The sequence below is a fragment of the Gambusia affinis genome, linkage group LG15 (assembly GCF_019740435.1).
Source record: "Gambusia affinis linkage group LG15, SWU_Gaff_1.0, whole genome shotgun sequence".
Lineage (NCBI taxonomy): Eukaryota > Metazoa > Chordata > Actinopteri > Cyprinodontiformes > Poeciliidae > Gambusia > Gambusia affinis.
In genome coordinates this window covers 15222252-15249352 of record NC_057882.1, presented here as the reverse complement: position 1 = coordinate 15249352, position 27101 = coordinate 15222252, and the positions used below count along the sequence as shown (strand labels likewise).

Below are 27101 nucleotides of genomic sequence, written 5' to 3'. Positions count from 1 at the left end.
TAAGGAAAGTGATTGGTATTGATTACTTATTGACAATATTCGCTGTTTTACATTGAATAATCAATTTGCGCTCATGTTAATTGACACAAAGCTAACTGCTTTTGCTAATAGTAGCTAATTAGAAAATCTGAACTACGACTTTGGAGGCTAATAAAACGGAAAAAAGTTTTAAATGCCATTATTTTGGCACTTAGTGAATCAAAGAGACTTTTGTAAAACCTGAGCAATCCAAAGTACGAAAGGTTAGACCTGATTTGATGCCGGGTCATTTAATGTTTCAGCTCAGATTTTACAGTCTAAATATCCTACAAGCAAATAATTTACTATGCCCTATAAGTCCAGCTGAAGGTTAAGGGAAGGTCAGTCTTTATCTCTACTAGTCCGTGGAGAACACTGTGAACAGGTCTCCCACAAACCAGTCAACCATAACTCATATGTTCAGTAAAATTCTTTCTCTACCAAGACCTGGCTGGCAAAAAACAACTGCTTTAAAATTTTGTTTCGGATATATTTTCATGTCTTTGTGACAACTGAAAACTGCTTCAGCGCCGGAAACGTGGACACAGCTCGTCTTAGTCGTTCTTAGACTGCTTCCACTTTCGCAGTTGTAAAAACCAGTACTTTAAACACGTTAAACCTGCTTCTAACAACCTCTTCATTTGATCTCAAGACTGTTTTTTTATTTATTTATTTTTTTAAGTTGGACTCGGAAGAACTCAAGAAAACTGATGAGAGAAAACTTAATTCCAGAGAAGAGAAAGCGTCGGCTCCAGAACAGAGTGGAAATCTCTGCATCCGATGAGTTGTGTTGACTCTCTGAAATTGATCAATAATTCTATCAACCCAGCCCAGATATATTATGATCATTTTGTGCAACCGGGTAGTAAAATATTACTTATTACCCCTTTACGGTAATGTGGATCTGTTATTTATGGCACACATTATATTTCCAATCTTGGCGTTTGAATTACCTCTTAGTTGTACGCTTAGCTTAAACTTATATACACAACAAAACTTTAAATATCTATTATACAGTAGTATGTAAATTATCATTTTTCATTAGATATATCATCATAAAATTATGTTTGAAATAAAATGCAGGAGGGCAAAAAGGTAACCATCCATTTTACAGCAGAGGGACACATTACGAAAACTGATGAGTCGGATATGTGAAGGGCAGAGTGATATTTTCTAAATGGTTTCACCATTAAGGGGAACCTGTGCAGATCATTCACACACCGTATCAAGAAAGGTGCTGTGTCAGTGGTGTAGGTAATATTATTACTGATGTTGGCAAAAACTACCAAGAAAAATCACAACTAGTGATGATTACGTTCTAGCTTTTCCAGGATGGGAAAAAAAACAACATTTCAACAGAGAGAAGAGACAAACAAATGATGGCTGGTGATTAGCAGCTGGTTTGAATTTGTCAAGTCAGAGGACTCTAAAGCTCTTTACATCACCATCAGTCGTTCACCCCGTATGTTCACACACTGACGGTGGTGAACTACACTGTAACCCACTGGTCTGTGTGGGCAGGCAAATTTGAACAATTACATTTTTATGCCAATTTGTAAAGCAGGCACTTTTGAAAAACGGGTTACTGAAAATTTCAAAGTTAAATGCAGATACTTGAAAAGAGTCACAGGTTTTTAGAATTCAGAAACTAGCAACACAAATTACTTAACTACCAGGGTAAATCAGTGTTTTTTAGGATCATTCTGGGGTGCTAAATATTGCAGAACTGTAAATATGTCTCTCGGCTGGCCTGGGAACGCCTTGGGATTCCTCCGGAGGAGCTGGAAGAAGTGGCTGGGGAGAGGGAAGTCTGGACCTCCCTTCTGAAGCTGCTACCCCCGCGACCCGACCCCGGATAAGCGGAAGAAGATGGATGGATGGATGTAAATAAATTGCTTCAGATTTGAGGTTTCTTTACAGAAACTGCACAGGGTGCTGATAGTCTGGTGGCAATAAAATACCCAGTTCTGAGGAAGACCTTCATAAATGGTCTCTGTGAGGAGTAGTTATCTCTCTGAAAATTTCTCACACTTTGTCGCATTAAAACCATTTACTCCAATCTATTTTATGCAATGGATTATCTTTCAGGGGTAGGGATACTTTTGCAAGGCAATGTAGGACTTTTCCAGGGTTGTGCTTCTACAACTAATTACTAGAGTTTTGTCTGCATTCCTTCCACAAGTAAAGCTCATTTCCATCCAGGATTTGACTTTGTCACTTATTCCTTCTTGTAGAAGGGATTTCATGGTATCTTCATTGGGAACTTCTTCAAGAGTGATGTTAGAATAGAGCAAAACAGAGCAGGAGATTAACAGACAAAATTTGTGAGTCATTAGTAAAAACACAGGCGCTTCTCTGGTATGTTGAAGAAAGAACTAAGCCAGATAGCTAAGCTCTCGATTTATCAGTCTCTTTACACTCCAACACTGTAACACTGAAGAATCTTTGGAGGTTCTTCAGGCACTTGCAGTGAGGAGGAAGCGTTATCGCACTTATCCCATCTTCCATGAGCAGAAAACAATGAAAAAATGTTTGCCAGTCAATTGAATTACAATGTATTGTTTGCTAAAAGACAACAGGTCCATATCAAAGTACATGTGCAGCAGTTCTGAGGTGAAATAGGCACAGGCCACTCAACCACATGATCCAGTACTGTGGCCACAGTGCATGCCAAGCCAGAAGCACCTGTTAGGCCATGAGGAGAACTATACAGCGTCTCCTACCTCAGAGCCGTACAAGGATCATTCTGTCACAAGTTCATTCAAAAGGACAGGGGGCAGCAGGGCACAGTACCATGCAAGGAAGTCAAGAGGAATGAACCAGTCCAACACCCACTGCCCACAGTCAGCATGTCAAACTCCTGAGAACGGTAGGTTTCCAGCCAGGTACTCACCATTCTGCGACGTGGCCCAATCCTCCACACAAAATGTATTACACCACTATAGCCCCAAATGTTATCCCAGCACAACCAGTTGCTACTGTTATACAAGTAATGTGCTTTACGAGTCACTGAGCAAGGCTTATGTTAAAATTTAGGTTTGCAAAGATTTTACATTGGAAGGTTCATTTCAAAAAAGACTTTCCGAAAGAGAAAGGTTGAATGGAATTACGGGGACCAGTCTCCAAACAAAAATAGACAAAGTTATATTGCAAGTCTATTTGGGGAAACGTTTGCTCTGGGTTCAACTAAGTGCACTTCAAAAATTTTCCAAGTGCGGCTCGAGACTCAACACACACATTACACCATGACCAGAAGACAGAAAGTGACAAAGTTTGAGAACGTGCAGTGAGTGGAAGGATATTTGCAATTATCCACATTTTTGAAGCGCACCACTTTGGGATCTAAAAAACGCTGAATAATGAGTCACTAGTCATGAACTGAAAATATCTGAAAACAATGATCCAATAAGTATCTGTGTATTATTCCAATCCCAGTACACTCCAGGATTTCAGAATAACCCCATGCTAGTTGTGTCATATTGTGAGAACAATATCTTAAGTCCTCTGGTGCAAATTACCATGAACTAGCTGTAGATGTATAAGATGAAGAATGACAACATGTGCATGTGTTTTTTCAACCACCATACAAGCTCTTAACCAAGAGAAGACCAGTCATATTTGCAGATGTAAATTATTTACAACCAGATGCACTCTCTTACAGAGAGGAGACAGTGACCATGGGCTGCCCCTGGAGGAAACAATGGTTTTAATCTAGATCTACCAGTGTCTGCCTTCTAAGCAGTGGTGTATATGGACATTGTACACATCGACAAAAACACCTCTTTATATTTCAGTCAATAAATCCTTAATATTTATATGTGCATCAGTGCCATTGGTAAACCTTTTAAATCAAAGTTTTACTTACTCCAAAACCCAAAATGGCCTCCCAATTGTTGGGACATCGGAGTAGGGGAATTCAAATTTGCCTTTATTGCAAAAAAAAAAAAAAAAAAATTGGCACCATGAAGCACCGGAGTCAAGGGGTAGAAACCTTCCTCCAGGCATTTTGTTATGTTACATTGCTCAAGCAGGCATAAGCACTGTGCGCCTGGATGACACCCATAAGAACAAGATCTCGGCACGCGCCTAAAGGACATTATCTAGCTCATCAAATGACAATCAAAGCATCTTACTCAACCACTAAATCTATCACGGCATAATTGGATGATGGCGCTGCAGTGAAAGAACTGAGGTCAGCAATGTGTGGCCATTCGACATTATGTTAACTAGGCATAGATTTCAAAGAGCTTCTAGGTTTGAAGCCCATTTAATGATAGTTCAGAGGTGGTGGCACTTTGTCACCTTCAGTTCTACTGTTCCCATCTTATAAAAGATTTTGTGCTGCGATCTGCCTTTCTTTATCGATAGGTGATATGTGAAGCCCATTTAATGTGCGGGTTATGCGAAGGCTGATTGCATATGGCAAAAATAATCATCGTATTATTATACATGTATGGTGTATTGTTATTTCATTTCTTTAATTCTCCGGTGCTTTTTTTTTTGTGGATGCACTTCTTTTACTTCTCATTTGCAGTTTGCCAAATGTCATATAGGAGCCACAGTAAATGTGTAGAAGATGTGTTTTTCTCTCTCTCTCTCTCTCTCTCTCTCTCTCTCTTTAACAGGGAGACAGAAGCTGATCAGATTTTATGTAAAAATGAAGCTTAAAAAAAGTCAGTGTGTTTTGAGCAGAGCTTAAATTTTTGAGCAACAACACTAAACATACAGCCAGAGCTACACTGGAAGGTTCTAGACAAGGATTGTCCAACGTGGCCTGGAGACAACTGGTTGCACTCTGAATTAGTTCATGCGGTCGCCCGTTTACAATTCTGGAAAGGACCAAATCTGGCCTTTCAGCGCTGGCAGTTGATGCAGGTGGACTTCTCAGTTTTGCCTTTTTTAGAGCTACATTTTAACAGACACATACATAATTTGCTGTTTTAAAAAAATATTTATTTGTTTTGCAAAGGAGAATGGATAAAACCTTAGGATACAAATGGGCTCTGTAAAAAGGATTCACTCCTTTGGATGTAAATATAAAATATAGCTTTTATTTTATCAAAAAAAAAAGTAAAAGCAAACAACTAACTTCAACAAAATGACAATTATTAACAAATTATCTCAATTCCACACATTGTGAGACTACTAGCGCTAATTGGCTGGACTTCTGTTAAATTAAGTCTGTCACCTTAAAGTGTTAGTGGACATTCATGCAATCACTATTTTATGTAAAAAAAAAAAAAAAAAAAAAAAAAAAAAGGAAACAAAGTACTGCTTTCTTTCCACTTCACAATTATTTTCTACTTTGTGTCTCCCTGTTTACGTAAAATCCTTAAGTTTCGTGGCGGTAATGTGACAGCCTGTCAGAAAGTTCAAGAAATGGAAATTGTTCTGCAAACCCTTCCAACCCACAACTTATTTTGTCAATTATGAAATAAAAATGAATGGAAAAGAAACGTTCCCTCCAACAAGAATAAGAAACATTGCGACTGAACTTTCGGGAGAGCAAGAGGCAACTTCACAGAGAAAGAAACTCCTCTGAGAAGAACGGAAGTTGCAGAAGTTGCTGCACTGCCGTCGGTGGATGCTCTTTATTGATTCTCTGCAAAGCTAAGACCATAGAAAGCCGGGCATCAAAACCAGCGGCCTTTTCTCTTTTCGCCTGCTTCTTTTGCAAGGCTTGCTGGACAAAAAAAAAAAAAAAAAAAAGCTCTAAAAAAAAAAGTCTTGATCGCAGGATGTATTTGTCAAGCTGTCAGAGGAAAAGTGATGTTGAAAGAGATTTGCTACTTCAAATGGAGAGCCACGCGGACAGTGGAAAAGCTAGAGTGAAAAGGTATACGGTAGTGATAGGGAACTGGATTCAAAAAACATGTAATGTTTGTCAAATATGTTTGAACTATTTGTACATTTCATTTCCATAATCAAAACATAAGAATAAGAATAAGCAGATTCTGGCACCTAAGTTACGACAAGCCGCAGTTGAGGCCTTTTAAAAACAAATACACCCCACTTGCATAAACACACCTTGGGTTTGTTTATGTAATTTTAAATGCCACTTAATGAATGACATATTAAATGTGATTAATGTAAAAAAGAGAAAAAAACCCAAATACACTTTATAGAGGGTAATGCCGAATGTCCCCTGCCAGGGTTTACAAAGCAATGTCATCATCAACAGTCTTCCCTAAAATCGACTAAATACATAATGACTAAAGTGTATGCAAACTTCTGAGATATTATTCTGTTCTGACATTTAAGAAAACTAAAATAATTTAACTGAGGATGGACTTTAAGTATCTCAGTGAGGGGGAAAAAAGGGCTTGTGTGTCTATTGAAAGAGTGTACATGTAAATATCCGATTTCAACTGTCGCAATTTTTTGGGTAAAATATTCTGTGCGTTTGTGCTTACAAAACACAATTCTCCAATGAAAGACAGTATCACTTGTTCTGTTCTTACCATCATATTAGGGGTTCCCCCCCCCTGGGCTGAGCAACATGTTGAAATTTTGTTTTCTGTCCTCTGACTGAATACAGATTTTTTAGTTGCACTATCTGTTTTTTTTTTTTTTTGTTTGTGTTTTTTTTACAGCTACTGTGCATCGTGTCAGGCAGTTAAAGAACAGGGCCTCTGTCCACGGCTCATTTAGCAAATAAGATGAGATCTCCTGGTGCACCTGCCCTACAAACCCATAGAACCTCCCACTAATGTGCTTTATGACTTACTTCTCTGCCTCGGTGAAATAAGCCTAATCTTGTAACCTGTGGCAGCTGTGAGCTATCTCATCAATTAAAAAAAGCTCCCAGCGGAGTTTCGGGGCCCGAAAGGAATCACTGGAAAACTGTTACACAATTACAATCTGCTTACAGCCGTGTAATTATACTTGACCACAGTCGCCGCTCCAGTTTCGGCTCTGTGACGAGGGGGATAACTGAAGTCCATCTCATTTTAATTAACGTGGCTTTAAAAACCCAACTGAATGGATTGATACACTCTGATCCCTTGATCTGTGTCTTTAAATACCCTTCATTTGATTTCAGGTCAGAGAGAACAGGTTATGAAGTTGTCCTACTAACGTTTCTTTTCTTCGTTCTTCTGCAGGGGTAAAAAAAAGTTACTTCTGCCGCCATTTGAAAGTGAAATTAATGTCGAAAGACCACTGAGAGTTTTTATTTTTATTTTTCTCTGTTTTGACGAGAGCAGACACAGGAATTGGAGCATGCACCACTCTAAACACCCAGAGAAACGGACAGGACACACGCTGATGGAATGTGGTTCAGTTCCTGTGAGGATTCCCTGTTCTTCTATCTGATAGGAGGAGGGAAAGAAGAAGAACAACAACAACAAGAAAGAAATTTACATAAAGAGAACATCTGAGTTTGAAAAAGAGTCAGAGAGTCAAATACCAAAAGCGTCTGCGAGTGATGAAGCCCAGTTCTGTTTTCACTGTTTGTTTTCAGATGCTCCGACTGGACTCCGCAACACTTCGCTGATTCTCCTCGAGGGGCTGAGAGCTCTTCATTGCAAAAATATTTAGGATTCTAAATACAGTTGTTTTGCTTCCGCAAACTTGAGTGCTAGCTGCAAATCGCTGCAGGAACCATTCCTATAGAGTTGCAGACTCAAGCATAAAAAGTCCATTTGGACAGTGACTATTGACTCGCCATTGGGAGGCTGGCTAATAGCAGTGAAAGAGCATGTTTTTGTGCAGAGATGGATTAGGTTACCCCACCAGCACACACTGTGCTCTGCCACCTACTTTGAAAGAGTGAGCAGAAATCTATTATTTTAAGGGACAAATCCTTTTTTTTTCTTTCTTTCTTTCTTATATTTTCGTTTGGTTTTAGGCGTTTGCACGATCTGCGTGCGTACAGTCGTGCATGGTCCCGATCAATTCTCAGTCTTTTCCTTCTTTTCCAACTGAACTGACAGGCTCACTGCCTGAGGTCTGTGTCATAATGCAAATTAATTATTCTTAGCTGGAACTGCGCTGTCGTGTGTCTGTTAAAGAGTCTGCATGTTGCAAAAAAAAAAAAAAAAACTAAACAAAACAAAACAATGAAAATGCCAGAGTTGTGCATTTTGTTGCCATTGACCACATCCAGACCCCATATTTCTGAATGCATTAACTCCATGGCTACTGGAAATTCATTGTCAGTGTCAATCATCTTAAAAGGGCAAACAGAGGGCACTTTGTGGGTACGCAAAAAAACAAAACAAAACAAAACAAAAAAAAATTTTAACCAGGGTGTGTGCACTGTAAAGCCTCTGCTTGCAGAATTTCCAAATACGTTTTGGCACCATTGTTGTTGTTTTTTTTTTTTCCATTTTCCCCTCCTGTGTGTATACAAGCTGCAAGCAGTCACGCAGCTGTTTCCATGGCAATATCTATCTGTGTGAGGAATTCATTAACCCTTTCTCACAGGAGTTTCCATGCAGAAATCCCACGTCGAATACAGATAGGAGCAGAGCGAGGAGATACTACCCCACTATTTTTTGACAAAATGCAACTATTTCTGAAGAGCTCGCGTATTTTTGGAGCATGCCGTCGAAAGCGGAGTTTGCGTTGGTGTTGGCAACCATTGTTTCTGTGTCACGAAGGCGACTGTGGGCTGTTGCATCGAGCTCTGACATTTGAATTGAAGAAAAATGGAAGTGAGGGCAATTTGAATAGAAATTAGAGCCTAAAGTGAGCTTGACTCTCGCCTGAATGCAGTGGAAAAGAAAGAGGGAGTTCGGCGGGGATGACATGATTCTTTAAGCTATCCTCACAGGGAGAAGAATTCCTGCTGGGTTTGAGAAAACATGACTCTAAAGCGGAAAGAGTGTGCAGCAAAGGAAAAACCTGGCAGTAGGTACAGTACCTGCTCCCACGTGCAAAGACAAACATGCATTCACGTTAGCCAGGTAAAGAGGACTAATACTGACTAAGACATGTTGTTGGATGAGGAGGCATGAGCCACAGACACGCCGCTGTCATATTGATAAAGCATTGAGATGATTAACCTGATGCCAGACCTTTAGAAACACTTAATTATTCACTTTTGCTTGTATCAATAAAGGGCCACAAAGGTCTGGTTAAAAATGCGCCTCGTTCTGTAAATGAAATGCTCCGAGAGTCGCAAAGGGGACACAGGCGAGGCAGGGGACGGAATTACAGATTCCTATTAGCGTTTGTCCTCCATCAATAGCTATTTAGCATGAAGAGCTGCACCTCGTCCATGCTAATTTTGAAGCCGGTGAGTCATGTGACTCCTTGAGCTGTGCGGCCTGGAGACGAGCGTATCAGGTCAGTTAGCTGGCTGCCGCCTGCGGGGCAGCAAGACTTCGGCTTCCTCAGCTGGAGAAAGAACAGGTGGACAGGCTGTTAGGTCTGTGAGGAAATGCTGTAATACAAGAAAACCCCCCAGTGAGAATGACTTTACAGTAGACTGCTTAACAATGCAGCCTTTGATTAATTTCGCTTTTTCTTAGTCTGAGGCCCCTGAGGGGACTGAAGTCACTATTAGCTTTATCTTTACAAAAATCAGGTCAGCTAAGATAAGAATTTATCACCTGTTAGTCAGAATTGGCTCTGTTTTGCTCAGTTTTGAAGCACTCAGCCATGTGCAATCAACAGACTGGACATTACTTCTGTATCTTTGGTCATCATGAATAGCGATTATTCATACAGATTTGAGGTGTTGAATTGCCTGACTTCCAGCTAGCTCCTTGTTCCTCCGGCAGTGCCTTGCAGAAGTATTTGTACTGTGAGAAATTTTGCATACAACCAAACGCTCTAGTGTGTTTTAGTGGAAGACGTTGTAACTGATGACCAAAGTGAAAATATTGCATAAATGAGCAGCTTCACGTGGAAGAAGCTGCAGTGGACATACCGGGCAACAGGGATCATGGCCACTAGCTAAAATCCATTACTACTTAAAACCTCAAAAAAATCTTAGAACTGTGTGTTTTAATATCACAAGCAGAAAATACACCTTTATATGTATTTATGCATATATTGGAACTACCACTTAGCACTACCACAGATATAACCTGGTAAAAACCAGTACTGAAAACGTGGACTTCGTTAATGTTTTAAATTTCTCCCAATCGCTAACGATAATAACAACTATCTCCCACTGTAACCAGAGAGATGCTGCTTTTAACGTCGACTCAGTATTTGGAAGAGTGGTCAACGAGGACTGGATGGCTTCGTTCACGTCCTCTGCTTCTATTGTTAAAAACTACAAGAAAAATACAATTCTAAAAAATCGCAGATAATCAACCGCTCCTGCATTGGCTGCATCGCAAACACCAGCAAATGTAAGTAAGTAACAAATAAATCCACGACTGGGCTAATTACTGCAAGTAATTTGGTGTCGTGTTCCACAGACAAACCTGCGAACAGGTGAATCCGTGAATACTGAAGCACAAATAGGCAGCGCTTCCGTATAGGTCCAGTGACATCAAAAGTAAAATTTTTGCTTCATATGGAGAAAGAACAGGTGGAGAAGCTGCAAGAGGAAATGCTGTAATGCACAAAAAACACCTAATGAGAATGACTTTAAAGTAGACTGCTTGACAAAATAACCTTTGATTAATTTCACTTTTGTCGATCAGAGGTCCCAAATCACTCAGTTTACAAAGATCAAGACAATGATGCCTATTTAGATTTTATAACTTGTAAGTCTGAATGTGCTCTTCTATGTTACAATTTTTTTTTTTTTTTTGTTTGTTTGTTTTTAAGCATTCTGAGATCAGTAATGCTCAATTAAGCGTAGTGATGCTGTGAAGCTAGTCAGAAATGATGGGACTTGGTTGATGGAGCTAAGGCAATCCTAAGGCAAAAAGTATTCACTGCTTGAGACAGACAGAGGTTCACCTTCCAGAAGGAGCAGCAACCAAAAGCATACAACCAGAGTTACAATAACAATAAAGTAGATTAGAATGGCCCAGTCAAAGTCCAGAGCAAAATCCAACTGGGAATCAATGACGAGACTTGAAACATTCTGTTCACAAAGGCTCTCCATAGAGTATGAGCTTGACTCTGAGTCAGAAATAGACTTTTTTTTTTAAATAACGTAATAATAATAATAATAATAATAATAATAATAATAATAATAATAATGTGCAAAGTTGGTAGAGATATAACTGGTAATATTGCAGCCCAAAAGCAGCAAATGGCAGATTGCGCAACTTATTAGCAGTTTATTTGTAAAAACTACAAAGCCATGTTGCTTTGGTTGATCACATCAAAACATTCAAAATTCTTTGAAATTAGTAGCTGTAATGAGACTAAATGTAACAGAAACGTGAATATTTTTAAAGACATTGCCATTCATGTAACTTTCCATCAGCATCTTTCAAGCTATAAATAATGTTTTGTTGAGCAAAATGTTTTGTAATGTTTTGTTATGTTTTGTTGCCGAGGATTTCTATCTTTTGTACTATTTAAGACACACATGCACCCCAGAGCTCTCGCATGGATACAGAGGCTCCACACCAGCATTCGAAGCATCGTGGTGCAGTTCAGCCTCAATGGGCAACACACTACACTTTCACCAGGCTTTCTGCCGTAGCATAGCAACAATTGCCTGGCAGCCCGCTTCAAGGTAGTGCTCCAGCGCCATGCACTTTCAAAGCCTCTGTGCTCATCACTGCAGTCAATAAGCGCCGTGATGCACACTGAAGTCAAAACATTCTTTTTTTTCTTCTCAAAGCTCCAGAGGCGCTCTGTGGAGGCGAGCTCTCAAAGTGCTGCTTTGACCCCGTCTGTGTGATGAAAATGTAAAATATCGCAGTTAAGCAACAGAGATTTGCAGCACAGTCATATAAAATAAACATGACCACTGCTTGCATGAAGCCCACATCCTCCAGCTTGACTCAGACGCTTCGGGGCGGCCAAAGTCCTCCTTAATTAGGTCATGACTCATGAGGTCATCTAAATTGTGTTTGACTTGCGTGAATCTGATAGTATCCAGGGACCTAAACTCACCTGTCCGTTTGAAGCGCTGCGTCTGGTAATTGCAAATCCAGACGCAAAGCTCTTCCAAGTTGAGGCCAAACATTGGAGCGTTTATCAAGACCCCCACCCTCTCCTCACTGGGGGACTGACCAAATATGTTGCAAGATTACTTTAACTGCAACTTAACTCCTTCAGGAGAAGCTTTGATTGCGTCCTCTGAGGGTAAACCGACAAAATCCCATGTCATATTAATGTCAAACAAACTCTCATTAAGACACATTTTCACTCATGTCACAGAAGAGAGAGAAGATGAAGCATCTTGAGACACTGCTAAACACAGTTAAATACATCATCTGCTACTTAGAGCCCATTACGCCCTTTTGACGGATATAAACAGTGGGGGTTGGGGGGAAGAAAGGGGAAAGCCAGTGACTTGAAGGCACCGATGCATTAACCATGTGATACTATTTATATCAGGGGGGTGACACAGTAACTCGCATGTCTTATGCAACATGTGAACTAAAAGAAAAGGGAACCACATTGCAGGGGCTCATGGATGCCAACAAGTTAATGTGTTAAAGAGGGAAAGCTGCAACTGAGAGCACTGTTGTGAGTAAGGGAAATTACTTTTGTGGAGAGGCTGAGCATGACCAGAGTTTGGCAGAATTGGCCCTTGTGCTCCTCTTCTTTACAGGTGTGGCTCTTCTGTTAATTTGGAGCACAGAATATTTAAACCTTGCCGTATCCACCTTCAGGGTCACCTTTGGCGTTCACTCTGATGCTCCTGACGTATGTGTTACTCTGCTGCCAGGTCTCAGCTCCCCTCCTCATCCACATTTGAGTTTGTTTTTACACCTCAACACTTCCATATGCACACATGCAACACATCCAAACATTTGCATTACGCCGCTATGTTGACATTCACAATCCATTGCAGTTTTTGTTAATAAATATTTATTTTTCTGCACCTTAATCACAAGCATGGTCTCCCCTTTGTGATATAACCGTGAGCCAGTTATAACAAATTGGGGGCTCGTCCGGGAGTTGAACCCAGGACTTCTCGCGTTGGGACATTTACAACAACCTCACCTGACAAAAGTACTTCACAACAATCAAAACATCACCAAAAATATAATTAAGTTTGTTAAAAATGATTATAAAGACAATTATGAAATTGGAAGGAAATACCAAAAAATAATATTATGGGAAAAAAAACAAGACATAGTTAATTTCAACTGCAGTGATTTCCCAAAAACACAGCTCAATTAAATGCTAACTTTTTCTGTTTTTTAATTTTATTAAATTTTTTGTTTTAGCTGGTGTTGAAAGCCAGAAAAATAGATGCATTTTCTATCTGGACTTAAACTCACCTACTGACTGAGATATGGTAACAGATGGAGGAAGACTGTTTCACAGTCAGGGTGCTGCCACAGAGAAGTCTCTGTCCCCTCTAATTTTTAGCCTGGCTCTAGGGAGAGACAATAAAAGCTGGTCAGCTGACCTCAGGTCTCTGAGTGGAGAGTCGAGCTGACAGAGCTCACTTAAGTATGATGGGCTCAGCCCATTGAGTTTAGACTAAAAAACAATAAATAAAACCTTAAATTTCACCAGAAAAAGTAAAGGAAGGCAGGGAATAATGCCATTCATTTAATACAAAAACACTTTGATTATACTTAGATTTTGTTGATCAATTGAATGACAATTGATCAACAAAGGGTAGAGTGCCTTCGCCGGGTCAGGGGGGGTGTCCTGCCCCAAGTGGAGGAGTTCAAGTATCTCGGGATCTTGTTCACGAATGGGGGAAGAAGGGAGCGGGAGATCGACAGGCGGATTGGTGCAGCGTCTGCCGTCAAGCGGGCGCTGTACCGGTCCGTCGTGGTGAAGAGAGAGCTGAGCCAAAAAGTGAAGCTCTCGATTTACCGGTCGATCTACGTTCCCACCCTCATCTATGGTCATGAGCTTTGGGTCATGACCGAAAGAACGAAATCGCGGATACAAGCGGCCGAAATGGGTTTTCTTTGTAGGGTGGCTGGGCTCTCCCTTAGAGATAGGGTGAGAAGCTCAGTCATCCGGGAGGGACTCAGAGTAGAGCCGCTGCTCCTTCACGTCGAGAGGGGCCAGTTGAGGTGGCTTGGGCATCTGGACGCCTCCCTGGTGAGGTGTTCCGGGCACGTCCCACCGGGAGGAGACCCCGGGGAAGACCCAGGACACGCTGGAGGGACTATGTCTCTCGGCTGGCCTGGAACGCCTTGGGATTCCTCTGGAGGAGCTGGTGGAAGTGGCTGGGGAGAGGGAAGTCTGGGTCTCCCTTCTGAAGCTGCTACCCCCGCGACCCGACCCCGGATAAGCGGAAGAAGATGGATGGATGGATGGATGATCAACAATTGTCCTTGCAGTGTGACAATGGTATGGAAACTGACAGATTGGATTGCGATATTATCGTACTTATGTATCTAATAATGTAACAGAGAAGAATTAGCAAATATCAGAAATTTTAGTATGTGCATAAGGTCAGCAGTAGGAGTTAATGCTAATAAAGCATGACTGAAGGTTATAAATCATAATAGTAGTGATACCGACCACATCAAAAGAAATCTGATTTTTAAAATAACATTTAACGTTAAATTCTGAATTTATGATTCAGGCTCTTTCTTGTGAATCATTGAAATATGAAAATCTAACCAAGGGTGAACTTTAGGGTTCAAGGATGAAGACGTGTGAATGATCCTCATCAAACACCAGCTCTTGAGTTCTGTGTTACACTTTTTTCATTTTTAGATTTTACTGTAGCCAATGAATTGTGCTTTAAATGCTTGTTTTTAAGCGCCTTCACAGGTCTAAACCACAGATGTCAAACTCCAGTCCTGGAGGTCTACTGCCTGGCAACTTTTAGACGTGCCTCATTTGCACCACACCGGAATAGGATAATTAGGTCATTAAGGCTCTGGAGAACCAATCTACACAAGGAGGAGGTAATTAATCTATTTCATTCCAGTGTTTTGTACCTGTGACACATCTAAAACCTGCAGGACAGCGGCCCTTGAGGACTGGAGTTTGACATCTGTGGTCTAAACAAATAGCAGCAAAGATGCAGAACATTTTTGTAGAATAATTATCTCATTATGTAATAATGTTTTTTGTTAAGTTGTAGTATTCAGCCTATGTTCACTGATCATTTGGATACATTTGAACATATCTCTTCACAATGGAGGCTTTGTATGACCATTGACTCCAAGTGGTACAACAAGTACCCAACAAGTGTGAAAGTCAGTCTGACTGTGTCGCAGATCATGTTAAGATAATTGTTCAGCCTTCACCGCCGGGTCACGGTCAGTCATGGAGTTATCCTTTGACATAAACTATGTAATTGCAATGGCAGCCTGTTTGAGATCAGCACCAAATGCCACTTATGTGATGGACAGGTCCTGCCTCCCCCCTCAGATAAAGCCAGAATATATATCCATAAATAATCAAGCTCTCGGTGACATTTAAGCAGAGGTGATAAAAGTGATATTGAGAAGAAAGACATGCATAGCCACACCCCTTGTTGCCATACTGCAGCCCGATAAATGATCGCAAAACGAAGACCTTCAATGTGCAACCCAATTTCTTCAATGAAAATGTGACATGAAAATAAGTGAATTGATGTATGTGTATGAGTATAACGTAGGTTATAATTAGTGATGATCTAAATGTACAAGAGTACATACCATAAATGTTACTTTTGTTTAATACACTCTGTTAGAAAACTCATTTTTTTCCCCCGTCCTAAAACTTGTTTTGATTGAGAAATATTAACGGAAATGAACCAATAATGTCACAAAAATGTGATGAATTTACATTTTTTGAAGATCGGATTTCTCTTAATCAAATTAGAATAAAAACCTGACCTGATTGAGAAAAATGGATGTCATGTGTGGATTCAGCAGTGCTCCTGAAAAAGGCAGTGTCATCAGACCATTTGTCCAGTCAGTTCTTCCCTAGGTTCTAAAACGAAATACAATCTTACAATTTTACAAATGCTTGTCCATTTCTAAGTGAAGAAATACATTGTTTATTTCACTTGAAAGCTCAAGATTTAGAGGTATGTACTGAAGAGGAGGGGCTCAACCCGAGCATGAACCATCACTGTATCCAGACCTACCTGGTGCTTTGTTCATTCTGGTTTTTGTGACACATATCTTAAGCAGCAACACAAATCATGAGCATTTTTTTTTCCCTTTTTTTTTTTTTTAGCTTAAGTGGTTTGCATCAACACACTCCTTGTGGGCATGACAGGGATGATTAGAGGGAGCGGAGTGATGATGAAGCAGAATTAGTACGATCCCCAGACGCGCCACATTTCCTTTACATGCCTTTTTGTAAACGCCCCCCCACCTCCCCCTTTATTCTAACAGCAGCGGCTCCCGGTTCATCAGCGGATAGCGGATGTCTCCTTTTGTCCCACTGACACCGCGGCTCTGACTGCACACCGGGTCTGCTCCTTTAAATGAGCCTTTGCGCAGAGCATCCGAATCACCACAACTGCATCAGTGCTGGGGTGGGTTGCTTAGCAACTGGACAGCACAGAGATCCCTGAAGTAAACCGACTTCCTCTGCTTAAAACTCAAGCTCTCGGGTCTGCTGTAAGAGTGTTTCTGGTCCAACCGGACCACAAAAGAAAAAAGAAAAAAAAAAAAGAGCGCGTGATAACATCAGATCAAACTGAGAGAATCCTGTCTGTATTTTTGTGCCAGAGCGCGCGCGAGCGTGCTTTATGTTTGTGTGTGAAAGTGGGCGCGTGCCTGCGTGTGCGTGCAGTGCTGTAAGAATGTGGCAAAGTGAAATAAACGCATGGAAACGCACCGACGCACACTACGAGCATTTTAATGGCTTTTAGGCAGAAAAAATCCAGCACATGAACAGCCTGTCGCCAAGGAATTCACCTTAGGTGTCCCCCTTCCCCTTCTCGAGCCCTCCCTCCTGTCGGATATTGTTTTAAATTAAACTAAGGAAGCACACAAGGTTCCTCCGTCATGTCATTCTGGACGAACGGAGCATGCTAACGTGTCCATACGCCATTTATCAGCGGCCAGCGGAGGCAGGAGTACTTTTCGAATGCGTCTCTTCGCTGTGGACGCAGGTTTTGGCATTAACAAAAGAAAGGGGGAAATCCATATTTCTCGGCATGTACTTTTTTTTTTTTTTTTTTTTTTTTTTTTTTATTTCTTCATCAGAGGGGTGATATAGCCTGCTCTGACGTCTGCATCAGATATTACCCAGTGCTATTTCAATGTGCATTTTCCCCTCAGTGACTTTGAGCTGATCTACATCTTCATCAGCGGCAGCAGCAGCGGCAGCAACGGGGGGGAAGGAAGAAGAAGAAGAAGAAGAAAAAGGAATGAAGATTTCATTTTTCTTTTCTTTTTGAACCCACCGCTCCCCCCGCCACCCCCCTACACCCCCCACCCCACTCCACACACACACATACACACGCGCGCACACACGCACGCACACACATCAGCCGACCACAGTTTTCAGCTCAGTCAAATATCTTTTAACAGCATCACGTTGTGGGTGAAGACTGGCGCCGGAGCAACGCTGGAACCATGCCTCTTCTGCAGATTTGGACTGGGAAATTTCATCCGCCGATTTGATTGTCAGGAGACTGCTGCTCCAGCCATTCATGCCAGTGTTTGCTGTTTTTTTTTTTCCTCTCTTCCTTTTTCTCCCCCTCCTTCCCCCCAACCACCTCCCCTCCAACCCCCTCAACTGGACTTGTCATCACTTTTAAAAGTATCCTATATGCTGTTCTTTTTTATTCGAGCAAAGATGTCTGATCTTCTGGTGTTGGTCGAGGGGCTCTGTGACCTGCACGGATTTCCATAGCTAAAGGAAAAAAACAGGGTCCAAACAGTAGATTTCCCCCCCTCCTTTTTTTTCTTTTCTTTTTTTTTTTGTTTTTGTTTGTCCATTATAATAACAAATTTTTTTAAAAACAAAATCGTCTGCATAGATGTAGGCGAGTAATTCGACTGCTATTTTTTTTTTAAAGAAGGCAATTGTTTTGTTTTTTTGTTTTGTTTTTTTTTTTTTGTTTTTTTTTTTGTAATTGCCTGTTTTATTTTTTAGTTTGTGCGTTTTCGGGAGGACCACTGGACTGGTTGGATTATAGGAACTATAAGGATTCGTGGAGATGTTGGGTCGTCAAGAAGAAAAAATATGTGGAATTTTCTCTGGTTTGGTGGCTTTGTCCTTCCTATGCTTTGTTCAAAGGTAAGATAATCTTCATTTAAACTGATTGGAAGGGAAAAAAATGTCCACCAACATATTTAATTAGGGATCAATAACAACCCGAAATGTGGCAAATCGCATTAAGGGGGTACCCAGGCCTGCTCATTATAGGGGCATCGCTGCCGATATATGCTCTATTAGACAGAGCTGCGGTGCGCGCGAGCGTAAAAACACGCGCGTGCATCATAGCAAGCCAACTGGGAAATGTAACCTTTTCCTCATGTCTAAATGGAGATGTGTTTGGTGCACAGTTCACGATAATAATAATAATAATAATAATAATAATAATAATAATAATAATAATAATAATAATAATAATAATAATAATAATAAATACTTTAATGCATTATTGTAGCGATTAGACATTATATTTTATAAGAACAGCTGGATTTATGAGTTGTGGTCAGTAATATCTTTACATATTTAATTATTCTAATTGGCCACCTCGTGGAAGTGAACCAAATCAATCAGAACTGGGGGAAAGAAGAAGAAGGAGAAAAAGAAGAAGAAGAAAAAAATCCCTGCAGGTTCCCTCTGCTTGTAGCTCTCCAGATAGAAAGCTGGGAAAGCTTTTGAGCCTTTTAATAAATCAGCTCATGTCAGGGCCTTTTAATGTTTACAGCACACATTTTGTGCACAAGCCCTCTCCAAACATCACAGCAGCCAGAATCTGCTGCTCAGCTCTCCCATTGTTTTGATGTTGAAGACACTGATGTACATCCCTTGTGGCCTACTCCGTTTCCTTGTCTGCCGCGGTCCATGGTGTCAGTTTAAAGATTTAAGGTGCTCACTGAGACTGAGGCTGCACTTTTTTTGTTGTTGTTGTTGTTGACATTTTGCTTCCGTTATACACCTGATCACTGTAATGAAAGACGGTTTCTCATACATAACCCCAATGCTGACGCTGTCAGGTGTTGAAGCTTATGGAGATTTTTGAAAGCATGATGAACAACTGCACAGTGAGTTAATAAAAGGGTGCTTCCATGACTCAGGCAACCCTTTCCCCCCCTTCCTTCCTTCCTTCCTTCCTTTTTTCCCCCCATTTATTAATTTATTTATTTATTTTTATTTTCCCTCAACACTCAGCTTGCACCTTCACAGTGCAAAGAAACATCAAGTGGAGAACTGGACCAGCTGAGAAGGTTGCAGGTCATGCCACCCCATATTATTAGTGTTGGTCAGACCTGAGCGAGAGGGGAATAAAATAATCCACATCCTGGCTCAAACTGACAGGAAAATGGGAGGCTTTGTTTTTCTGGTTCTTCTAAATAATAATAATAATAATAATAATAATAATAATAATAATAATAATAATAATAATAATAATCTGCGTGAATAGTATGGAGCTTGTAAGAAAAATGAATACTTAAAATCTAAGTTAATTCTCAGCTTTTTGATAGTATTGCGTAAATGACTGATTTATTGTTGTCAGAACACTCCTACAGTTGACTTGACGGATGTGCATAATATGTGAGTCCAATGCGTAAGGCACAATTTTAAGCCAATTTTAAGCCATACCTCAGATTCAACTTTTTTTCATTTTTTAGTTGTTACAGCACTGGTTCGCTTTTATGACACATCTCTAAACAGTTACTATGTGATTTCAAGGGTGTAGCTCAGGGTTTTTTTTTTTGATGCAGTGTTTTGTTACTTTCTTAAATGAGTAGTGTCTTTGCGACTTTATTTTTGAACACACCCAGAGCAGACGGATGTGGAAATCTGAAGGTAAATGTTGGTTCCAGAAGGGGCCAGGGGTCCAAAGCGGACTTCAAAGATTCGTCAAACGACTCCTGTCTCAAAACAACGTCACGGCGGTTCTGGCGCACGCAGATTTATAAACCTGGAAATCGTCGTCACATTTACACGGACTGATTATTTACACTGAACCTGATGGTTATTTACACAGGGAATGGAGGCAGTGCACCACCATTGATCTTCCCGTGTGAAACATAGAGAAGAGAAAATGTGCATATGAACACTAAGCGAACGCCATGTTATTGATTTATACACCGCCTCACTTTTCTGTAACCAGAAATGTTAGGACTCATTTGATTGTCAACCATCTGCACCTGTTCTTTTGTCGTTTTTTTTTTGTTTCTCATAGGAGGTTTGGTTGGTGCACCTCCTCCAGGATCAATCTCCTGCGTAAATAATCACATGGTACAAACAACGGTTAAAGATCGATAGCATAGTGTTTGCTTAAACTATTGTAAGTACAAGTTGGCCCTGGACCCTCCTGGACAAGCTGTTCGCATCAAGCTCTGGGTCCAACTACTGTAGTTTGTATTTACCCTATTAACTGCATAGTACATCAGAACTACTAATAAAAAAGGAAGATACGTTCTTTACTATGTCAGGTAGTAAGAAAGCCCCGTTTAGACACAGTCAGTTAATGTTGCGAACAAGGTGTTCATTCACAAAAGAATTTTTCCAACTTCTAACTAAATGTGGACACAAGTTCTGAAAAACACACAACACTGTTGGTGTTGATTGGGAGGGAAAGAAGCACTTAAGCTTGTGGTTTCTCCCCTCAGCTACTCCAACGAAAGCACCGGAATGTCTGTGGCCAAGACTACCGTGGACAAGTTGCTGAAGGGATATGATATCCGCCTGAGGCCTGATTTTGGAGGTAGGTGGTGTAATCATGTGGGTGTGGCTGTGGAGGGTACTGATGCTTTATTGGATCAAGCTTTTGGATATCCTGATATTTGGAGTCGTCAGCCTGAGATCTGGCAATGGTTTGGCCTGCAGTGAAACTTGGGGACGAGCTGAGTTGTGACTCTATTCACGCACTTACAGAAGATGGCTGTTCCTTGAGAGTCAAGCATTAACGGGAGAAATAAAACAATTTATCTGACAAAGCATTTAATTTGCTTTGAACGCTTCTTAATCTTTTTCATATTTCTACTCTTCTGTGCATTTGTTGGGGTCTCATTGAGACGGCAGCGTAAAACTGGGACACGGAAGGAAAATGGTAAAAGCTTTTAATTGTTTTAACTACAAAAAATCTGAAAAGTGTGGTGTGAATTTGTATTCAAACCCACTACGTCAACACCTTTGTTAACCACCTCTAAGTGCGATTGCAGCTACAAGTCTTTTGGTGTGTATTTTTGTTTAACCAACGTTGCACATTTTTATTGACAAAACGGTCAGCCGTGATGGAGACCAGATATGATCAAGCCTTGCCCAAAATCTGAGCCGATTCAAGGTCCAGACTTTGAGCCATCTCAACACATGAATGTGTTTGATCTAAATCTAAACCACAACTCTGGTTGGGTGAGCATCTGCACTCAGGGCTCAATAGAAAACAGGCTCTCTCTTAGTATTGCCTTGAATTTATCTTCATTCCTCTTCCCGTCCGCTCTGACATGCCTTCCTGTCACTTTTGCAGAAAAGCGTCCCCACAGGATAATGGCGTCGTGTTCCACTGTGAAGACTCTTTTGTATGAGGTTATGTGCGGTGTTGGTTTTTCTACGCTCCTGTGTTGCATGTAGTATTGGTCTCATCTGAACAGAGCACTCCACTCGACAACGTCAGTGGTGGAATCGAATCAGCCAGAACAATCAGTCCCGGTGGCATTTACAAGAAACTGGTCTCCAGCATGTTTTTTCTCAGCAGCAGACCCGAAATGAGGTTTGTGGCAAACCTTAAACAGGAAGTCCAACGTCAAAATGTTAGTCCGAGGGTCTGTGAGGATGCCAGTGTTCCCCACGTCCTTCTCCCCGACATTTCTGATGTGTTCCTGGATCTAAGTGGCTCTGTTTGTTCTCTAATGTTCTCTGACAAAACCTCTGAAGCCTCCACAGCACAGCTGGATTTGTGCTGAGATCAAATTGCTCACAGGTGGACTCTATTAATTATTAAAATTACTTCTGGAGGCAGCTGATTTCACTGATTCATATTTAAGAGGATCAACATATAAGGAACTGTTTAGGCTTCCAAATGAGTGCAAAACTTCAAATGACAATGATTTTTTTTATTCTTCCCCTTCACCTATTTCACCTGGAAGTCATATATTATTTTTCTTCTTCTATATTATGTCACAAGCCCCAATAAAATACAGTTCAAATGTCTGATTGTAACCTAAGAAAATGCGAAATAAAAAAAATAATGACGAGGCCTAAATACTTGTACAAAGGAACACTAACACAATCAGTAGGCAGTGATGAAGTGCATGATGAGATGAGATTATGTGCACATATTTATGCTGTAAGCATTTTTAAAATGCTATGAAACTACTTGCATAAATAATGCGGCTTTCTATTCCTGCTGCTGAAAGTTTAAAGTGTGGAGACCAGTTTCTTGTAAATGCCACTGGGACCGATTGTTTTTGCCGAATCAATTCCACCACTGTGCTCGTCAAGTAGCATGCGGACCTTTGAAGTTGAGGTTGCGTTTCCAGATTAAACCTGGTTTAATTCATCTTTCTCCATGTTCTGCTGGGTATTTGCACAACATAAGGAAGGGTCCGGCAAGGATTTTTAAAAGAAACATGAACATTTGGGGTTTTGTCACCGTACCGTATGAATGAAGTTTTGACTCAGTCCTTGTTAGCGGTTAAGAGTCTAATTTGCTCAAGAATTCAAATTGTGCCCATTGAGTTTAGCAGCAGCTTTATGTGCTCATGTTCTCCGATCTCTGCTTTCTGTGAGGACGGCTGTTGCTGCTTGATACTGTCAAAAGGACAAAAAGATCTTAGCGAGCTCTCAGGACGTAGTAACAGCATCGGGTATCAAATTAACAAGAGCAAATGACACATCCAGAATGTGTGGCGTCAATTAATTTTGCAAGTGTTTTGGCTGGATTGGATTTTACAATTGGAAGAAAAGACATGCAAAATAAAACAAAAAACATGTCACCACTTCTCAGATTCCTGTTTCTACCAGGATTGTTAGGGTGTGCCTTTCATTATTCTTTACTTTCGAGCATGATCACAGGTTTTAGGTACACTGTTTAGATTTGTGTGCAAATACGGTAGCACATTTTTAGTGAGAAAAATTAGAAAACATTTGCTAAACCCCAGCAAATGTTTATAGAAGTATTTAATCAACCTGCTGTTCATTTGTGCCATTCGTATTGTATCTAGACATGTGCTGCACGTAGTTCTAAATGCAAAGAAATGTAGAGTATTTCATTAAAATAGCAAGTTGTATTACATCTTTGAGATATGCTTGAGTAATAATTGCCTTGCCTCTAGGCGATTAAATTTGCATGACATACACAGAGCAAAGTGAAAGCAAAAAAAAAGGAAATTAATCAGACAATGGCTCAGGCTGTCATGCTGTTGGAGTATCAGCAGGTCACAAAAACTAAATCTTCATTAGTGCAGACAGAGGGTTAGCATAGTGTAGCATGACTAAACAGGTACAGTGGCATTTAATTAGCAATTGCCTAATTTTGTGCGATGTCGCCTTTAGTTTGCGACACTCATGCCACAGAGTCTTTTGACAAAAACTCTTCTGGAAACAAAATTAGAGTCTCTAAAGCATCACATTTGTTGAAACACTGCAGTAAAGGCAGCATATATTTGTACAAATAAACTAAAACATTTTTGTGAGTACTGGAACACAGCTTTTTGTACAAATCACAGCGTGAAACGGTTCAGAACTGGATGCCCGTTCAGCACCATGGACAGCACTCGTAGCTAGCAGCAGCACGCTTCCTTTCCACTCAGGTGTTAAAAGGCTTGAAATGTAAATTTTCCTCACAAAGAGTTACCTTACTGCCGAAACTGACACAAAATGCAGTGAACATGTTTTCCTGTATATCACTTTTTCTCTGGGTGAATAGGAATATTTGTTTCCAACTACCAAAATGCAAGGATTTACGCAGAAATACGGTCAGAAACTTCACGCGTAAAAGTATGTTACTGTTTGACAACACATGGCAACGTGATGAGATTTCTCCTGAAATTCACTCTTCTAGAATCATTGTTGTAGTTTAGTTTCATAAGGCTGCGATAGACTTTTACACAAATTGAAAGCATAAGCTAACTTACAGTAACGTATATGGTGTACTATTGTTTTTACCACTGGTGCCTTTTGGATTGTGCTCGCTAATTACACATGTTTTGCTGGTATTTTGTAAATCAGCTGGAGGCAGCAGCTTGTCAGCCCTGCCGCTATAACACACTTGATGATAATGAGATCAAGCAGTGAAAAACATATAGCAGGTGCGCCTCCTCATATAACCTTCCACTGGTTGGGTGCTATGCCAAAAGCAGATGCTCTGATGAAGCCTTGTGTGCCAAGATGCGTTAGCCTGATGTTAGCCATTGAAAAAAAAATAAAAATGTTATAGTCGAGGTTATGTCTTCCGTTAAAGTCTGCGTTTTGGAGTGCTGCCATCTCAGAGCGGTTTCACACACACTCAAAGGAACCGAGCTCTTTCTTTGAGTAAAGGTCTTTTTCACTTTGCTAAAAAAAATAAAAATAAAAAACATCTGGGAATGATTGATAGTAGTTTTCACCATTTTTTAGTTTCATAGGCTGTAATAGACTTTTACATAAATTGAAAGCATAAACCAGTGAAATGGTTTACTGTCCATTTCATAATTGGAGTTTGTTTCCTGCTAAATAATATTGCTGAAATGCAAAGTGAGAGAGAGCGCACCATGTGCAAAGGTTAAGATCCTCAACGTTGTTGTCTTGAATCTGATTCTCAAGACATTCACCACATGTCTTCCCCTGCTCCTTTCACCATCAAGCCTACTGTTCCACAAAGACCACTAGTGCAAATAAATAAATAATAATAATAATAATAATAATAATAATAATAATAATAATAATAATAATAATAATAATAATAATAATAATAATAATAATAATAATAATAATAATAATAATGTTTGGAGGAGTTGTAATGAGGCTTTCAAACCCAAACTTTTTTTTTTCTAGTGTCAAGGAAGGTGGTGGAAACGATAAGGTTTTGCTTCAGTACCTGCAGTCCTGAGAGATTGCACAAATTTGGACACAACTTGAAGATGAAAAAGAAAAACTACATTTAACCAATTGAAAATCTGGACACAGATCGGTGTTCAATCTGGATGCACGCAAACTAACTTTAGGGTAGCAAAGAATGAGACTTCTGCATAGGCCTTCGTGCCATACTAATTATTTATAGACTGTGTCCAAAAGCCTCATCCAAGACAGTGTAATACAGAGTGGGTAAAAAAATCCTGCCAGATTTGTGTTAGAAGGTTCTTGAGGGCTCCACAAAATGTGCCGTTACTCATGACATTTATTTGAACATAAGTAGGAATTTGTGTAAATGTTTGGGCCTGGTTATATAATTTTGACTCTGGATTTGAGAAAATGTAATATATTTGAAAATGCTCAAAACTATTTGTTGTGTCCTTATGGAAAAAGAGCACCAGAAAAGCCCACAGGTTTTTATTTATGAGCGGATGTAGATATCACGACTCAGTTACTTCTGCAATGAGAGATGTCGTCGTCTCGCAATCTGATTATGCTTTTCATACGAACGCAATTTCAGCAGAACTTTGTACTTCCCTTTATAAGTCAATGCAGAAAAAAAAGACTTAAATGTCTGAAATAAATACTTTCAGCACTGTTTTATTATGGTAGCCAATGTTTGAAACAGTACAATCAGAAGATAGAAAACCCTTCACTTTGCCACAATGTGGTTTGCAAACCCAGGTCTAAAATAAAAAAGCCGATAAAGAATATATTGACAAATACAAATGTCGGTGCGTTTTTGTTTGTTTTCTTGTTTTTTTGAGAAATTATATAAATATATATATATATTTTTTTTAATATATTTTTATTCAAAAAAGTACAAAGTAAGGTGCATAAAAATACAGTAACATGAATTGAATTTGCTTTATCTTTTAACAACCAAAGTACTCCATCATAGGGTCCCACACCCTGTGGTGAGAAATTATATATTTTTTTGCAGAAAAATATAAAGAATGCAATTGCTAAAACTACATTTCAACAGATCTCTGCCAGGCTTGAATTAATACTTTTAACATGACCTGCATCAGTCCTACAGGTACACACTCACCCTGTCAAAACGGTACAGTACGTCATTCTGGGGCATCCTGCTTTCTCTCGCTCAATGAGCGTGACAAAGAGAGTGTGTGGCATCGCCCACCACCACACACTCCCAGACGCTGATCCGACGGGATATGGTGGCGTCTTTGAGAACACACAGAACTGACTTCAGAAGCCACAGGGCACTAAGAATGTATTGTTTTAGGAACTTCAGGAAACATTCTCAGACTGTATCCTGACCCATTATGACGGCTTAGCAGGGGGAGATAATTATACTTTTTTCATCATACTTTTTGCGGTTTACGTATTTGTGTAAGTTCTGATTTAGAGGATTTCTCTGGTTATGATGCAATGAAGATGAAAGTGTCGAGAGTGGACGGAAGGAAGTTTTAAGAGTGCAAATCACACAGAGAGTAGCCGCGGTTCGCTCCCAGGCCAGAGAGCTGTAGTCCATCATCTCTTGACATTTGCAACATCCGTCAGCTTTTTATAAAAGATTTTTGCCAAGGCACACTGCTGACGACCCTGAACACTCAAGATTCAACTCAGACGGTTTTAAATTGGCACAATGCTGGACACAGACTTTAGATTTCCTGAAAGCAAGGATAATGCACATGCAAGCTGGAAATGAAACTACCCCGACTGATTGGGGCTCAATATTTGGCTTTTTTCTTCTTTTTTTTTTAGATTAAAAAAACCAAAAAACCACAACTCCACTTTATAGTCTTTCCATTTAAACTTCAGAGTAAACTACAATGTTCTTAACCGCATTGTACACACAATTTCCAGTTGAGTAAAATCTCTATTATTAGTGTTGGACAGTCAGCATGGCAAGTTTTTACAAA

The 27101-nt window shown here is 40.1% G+C and overlaps 1 protein-coding gene across 2 annotated transcripts in view; it reads left to right on the top strand.

The window, feature by feature from the left end:
- Positions 1-17002: 17002 nt before the first annotated feature.
- The window catches only part of gabrb4 (gamma-aminobutyric acid type A receptor subunit beta4), a 60073-nt gene continuing 49974 nt past the window's right edge, over positions 17003-27101 (top strand). The window contains exons 1-2 of one of the 2 annotated variants that reach the window (XM_044139665.1): positions 17003-18222; positions 20775-20869. In XM_044139665.1, coding sequence (XP_043995600.1) covers positions 18143-18222; positions 20775-20869 — 175 coding nt within the window. In that variant the 5' untranslated portion in view covers positions 17003-18142. The remainder of the gene's footprint in view (positions 18223-20774; positions 20870-27101) is intronic. The other variant, XM_044139664.1, reaches the window with a different exon arrangement.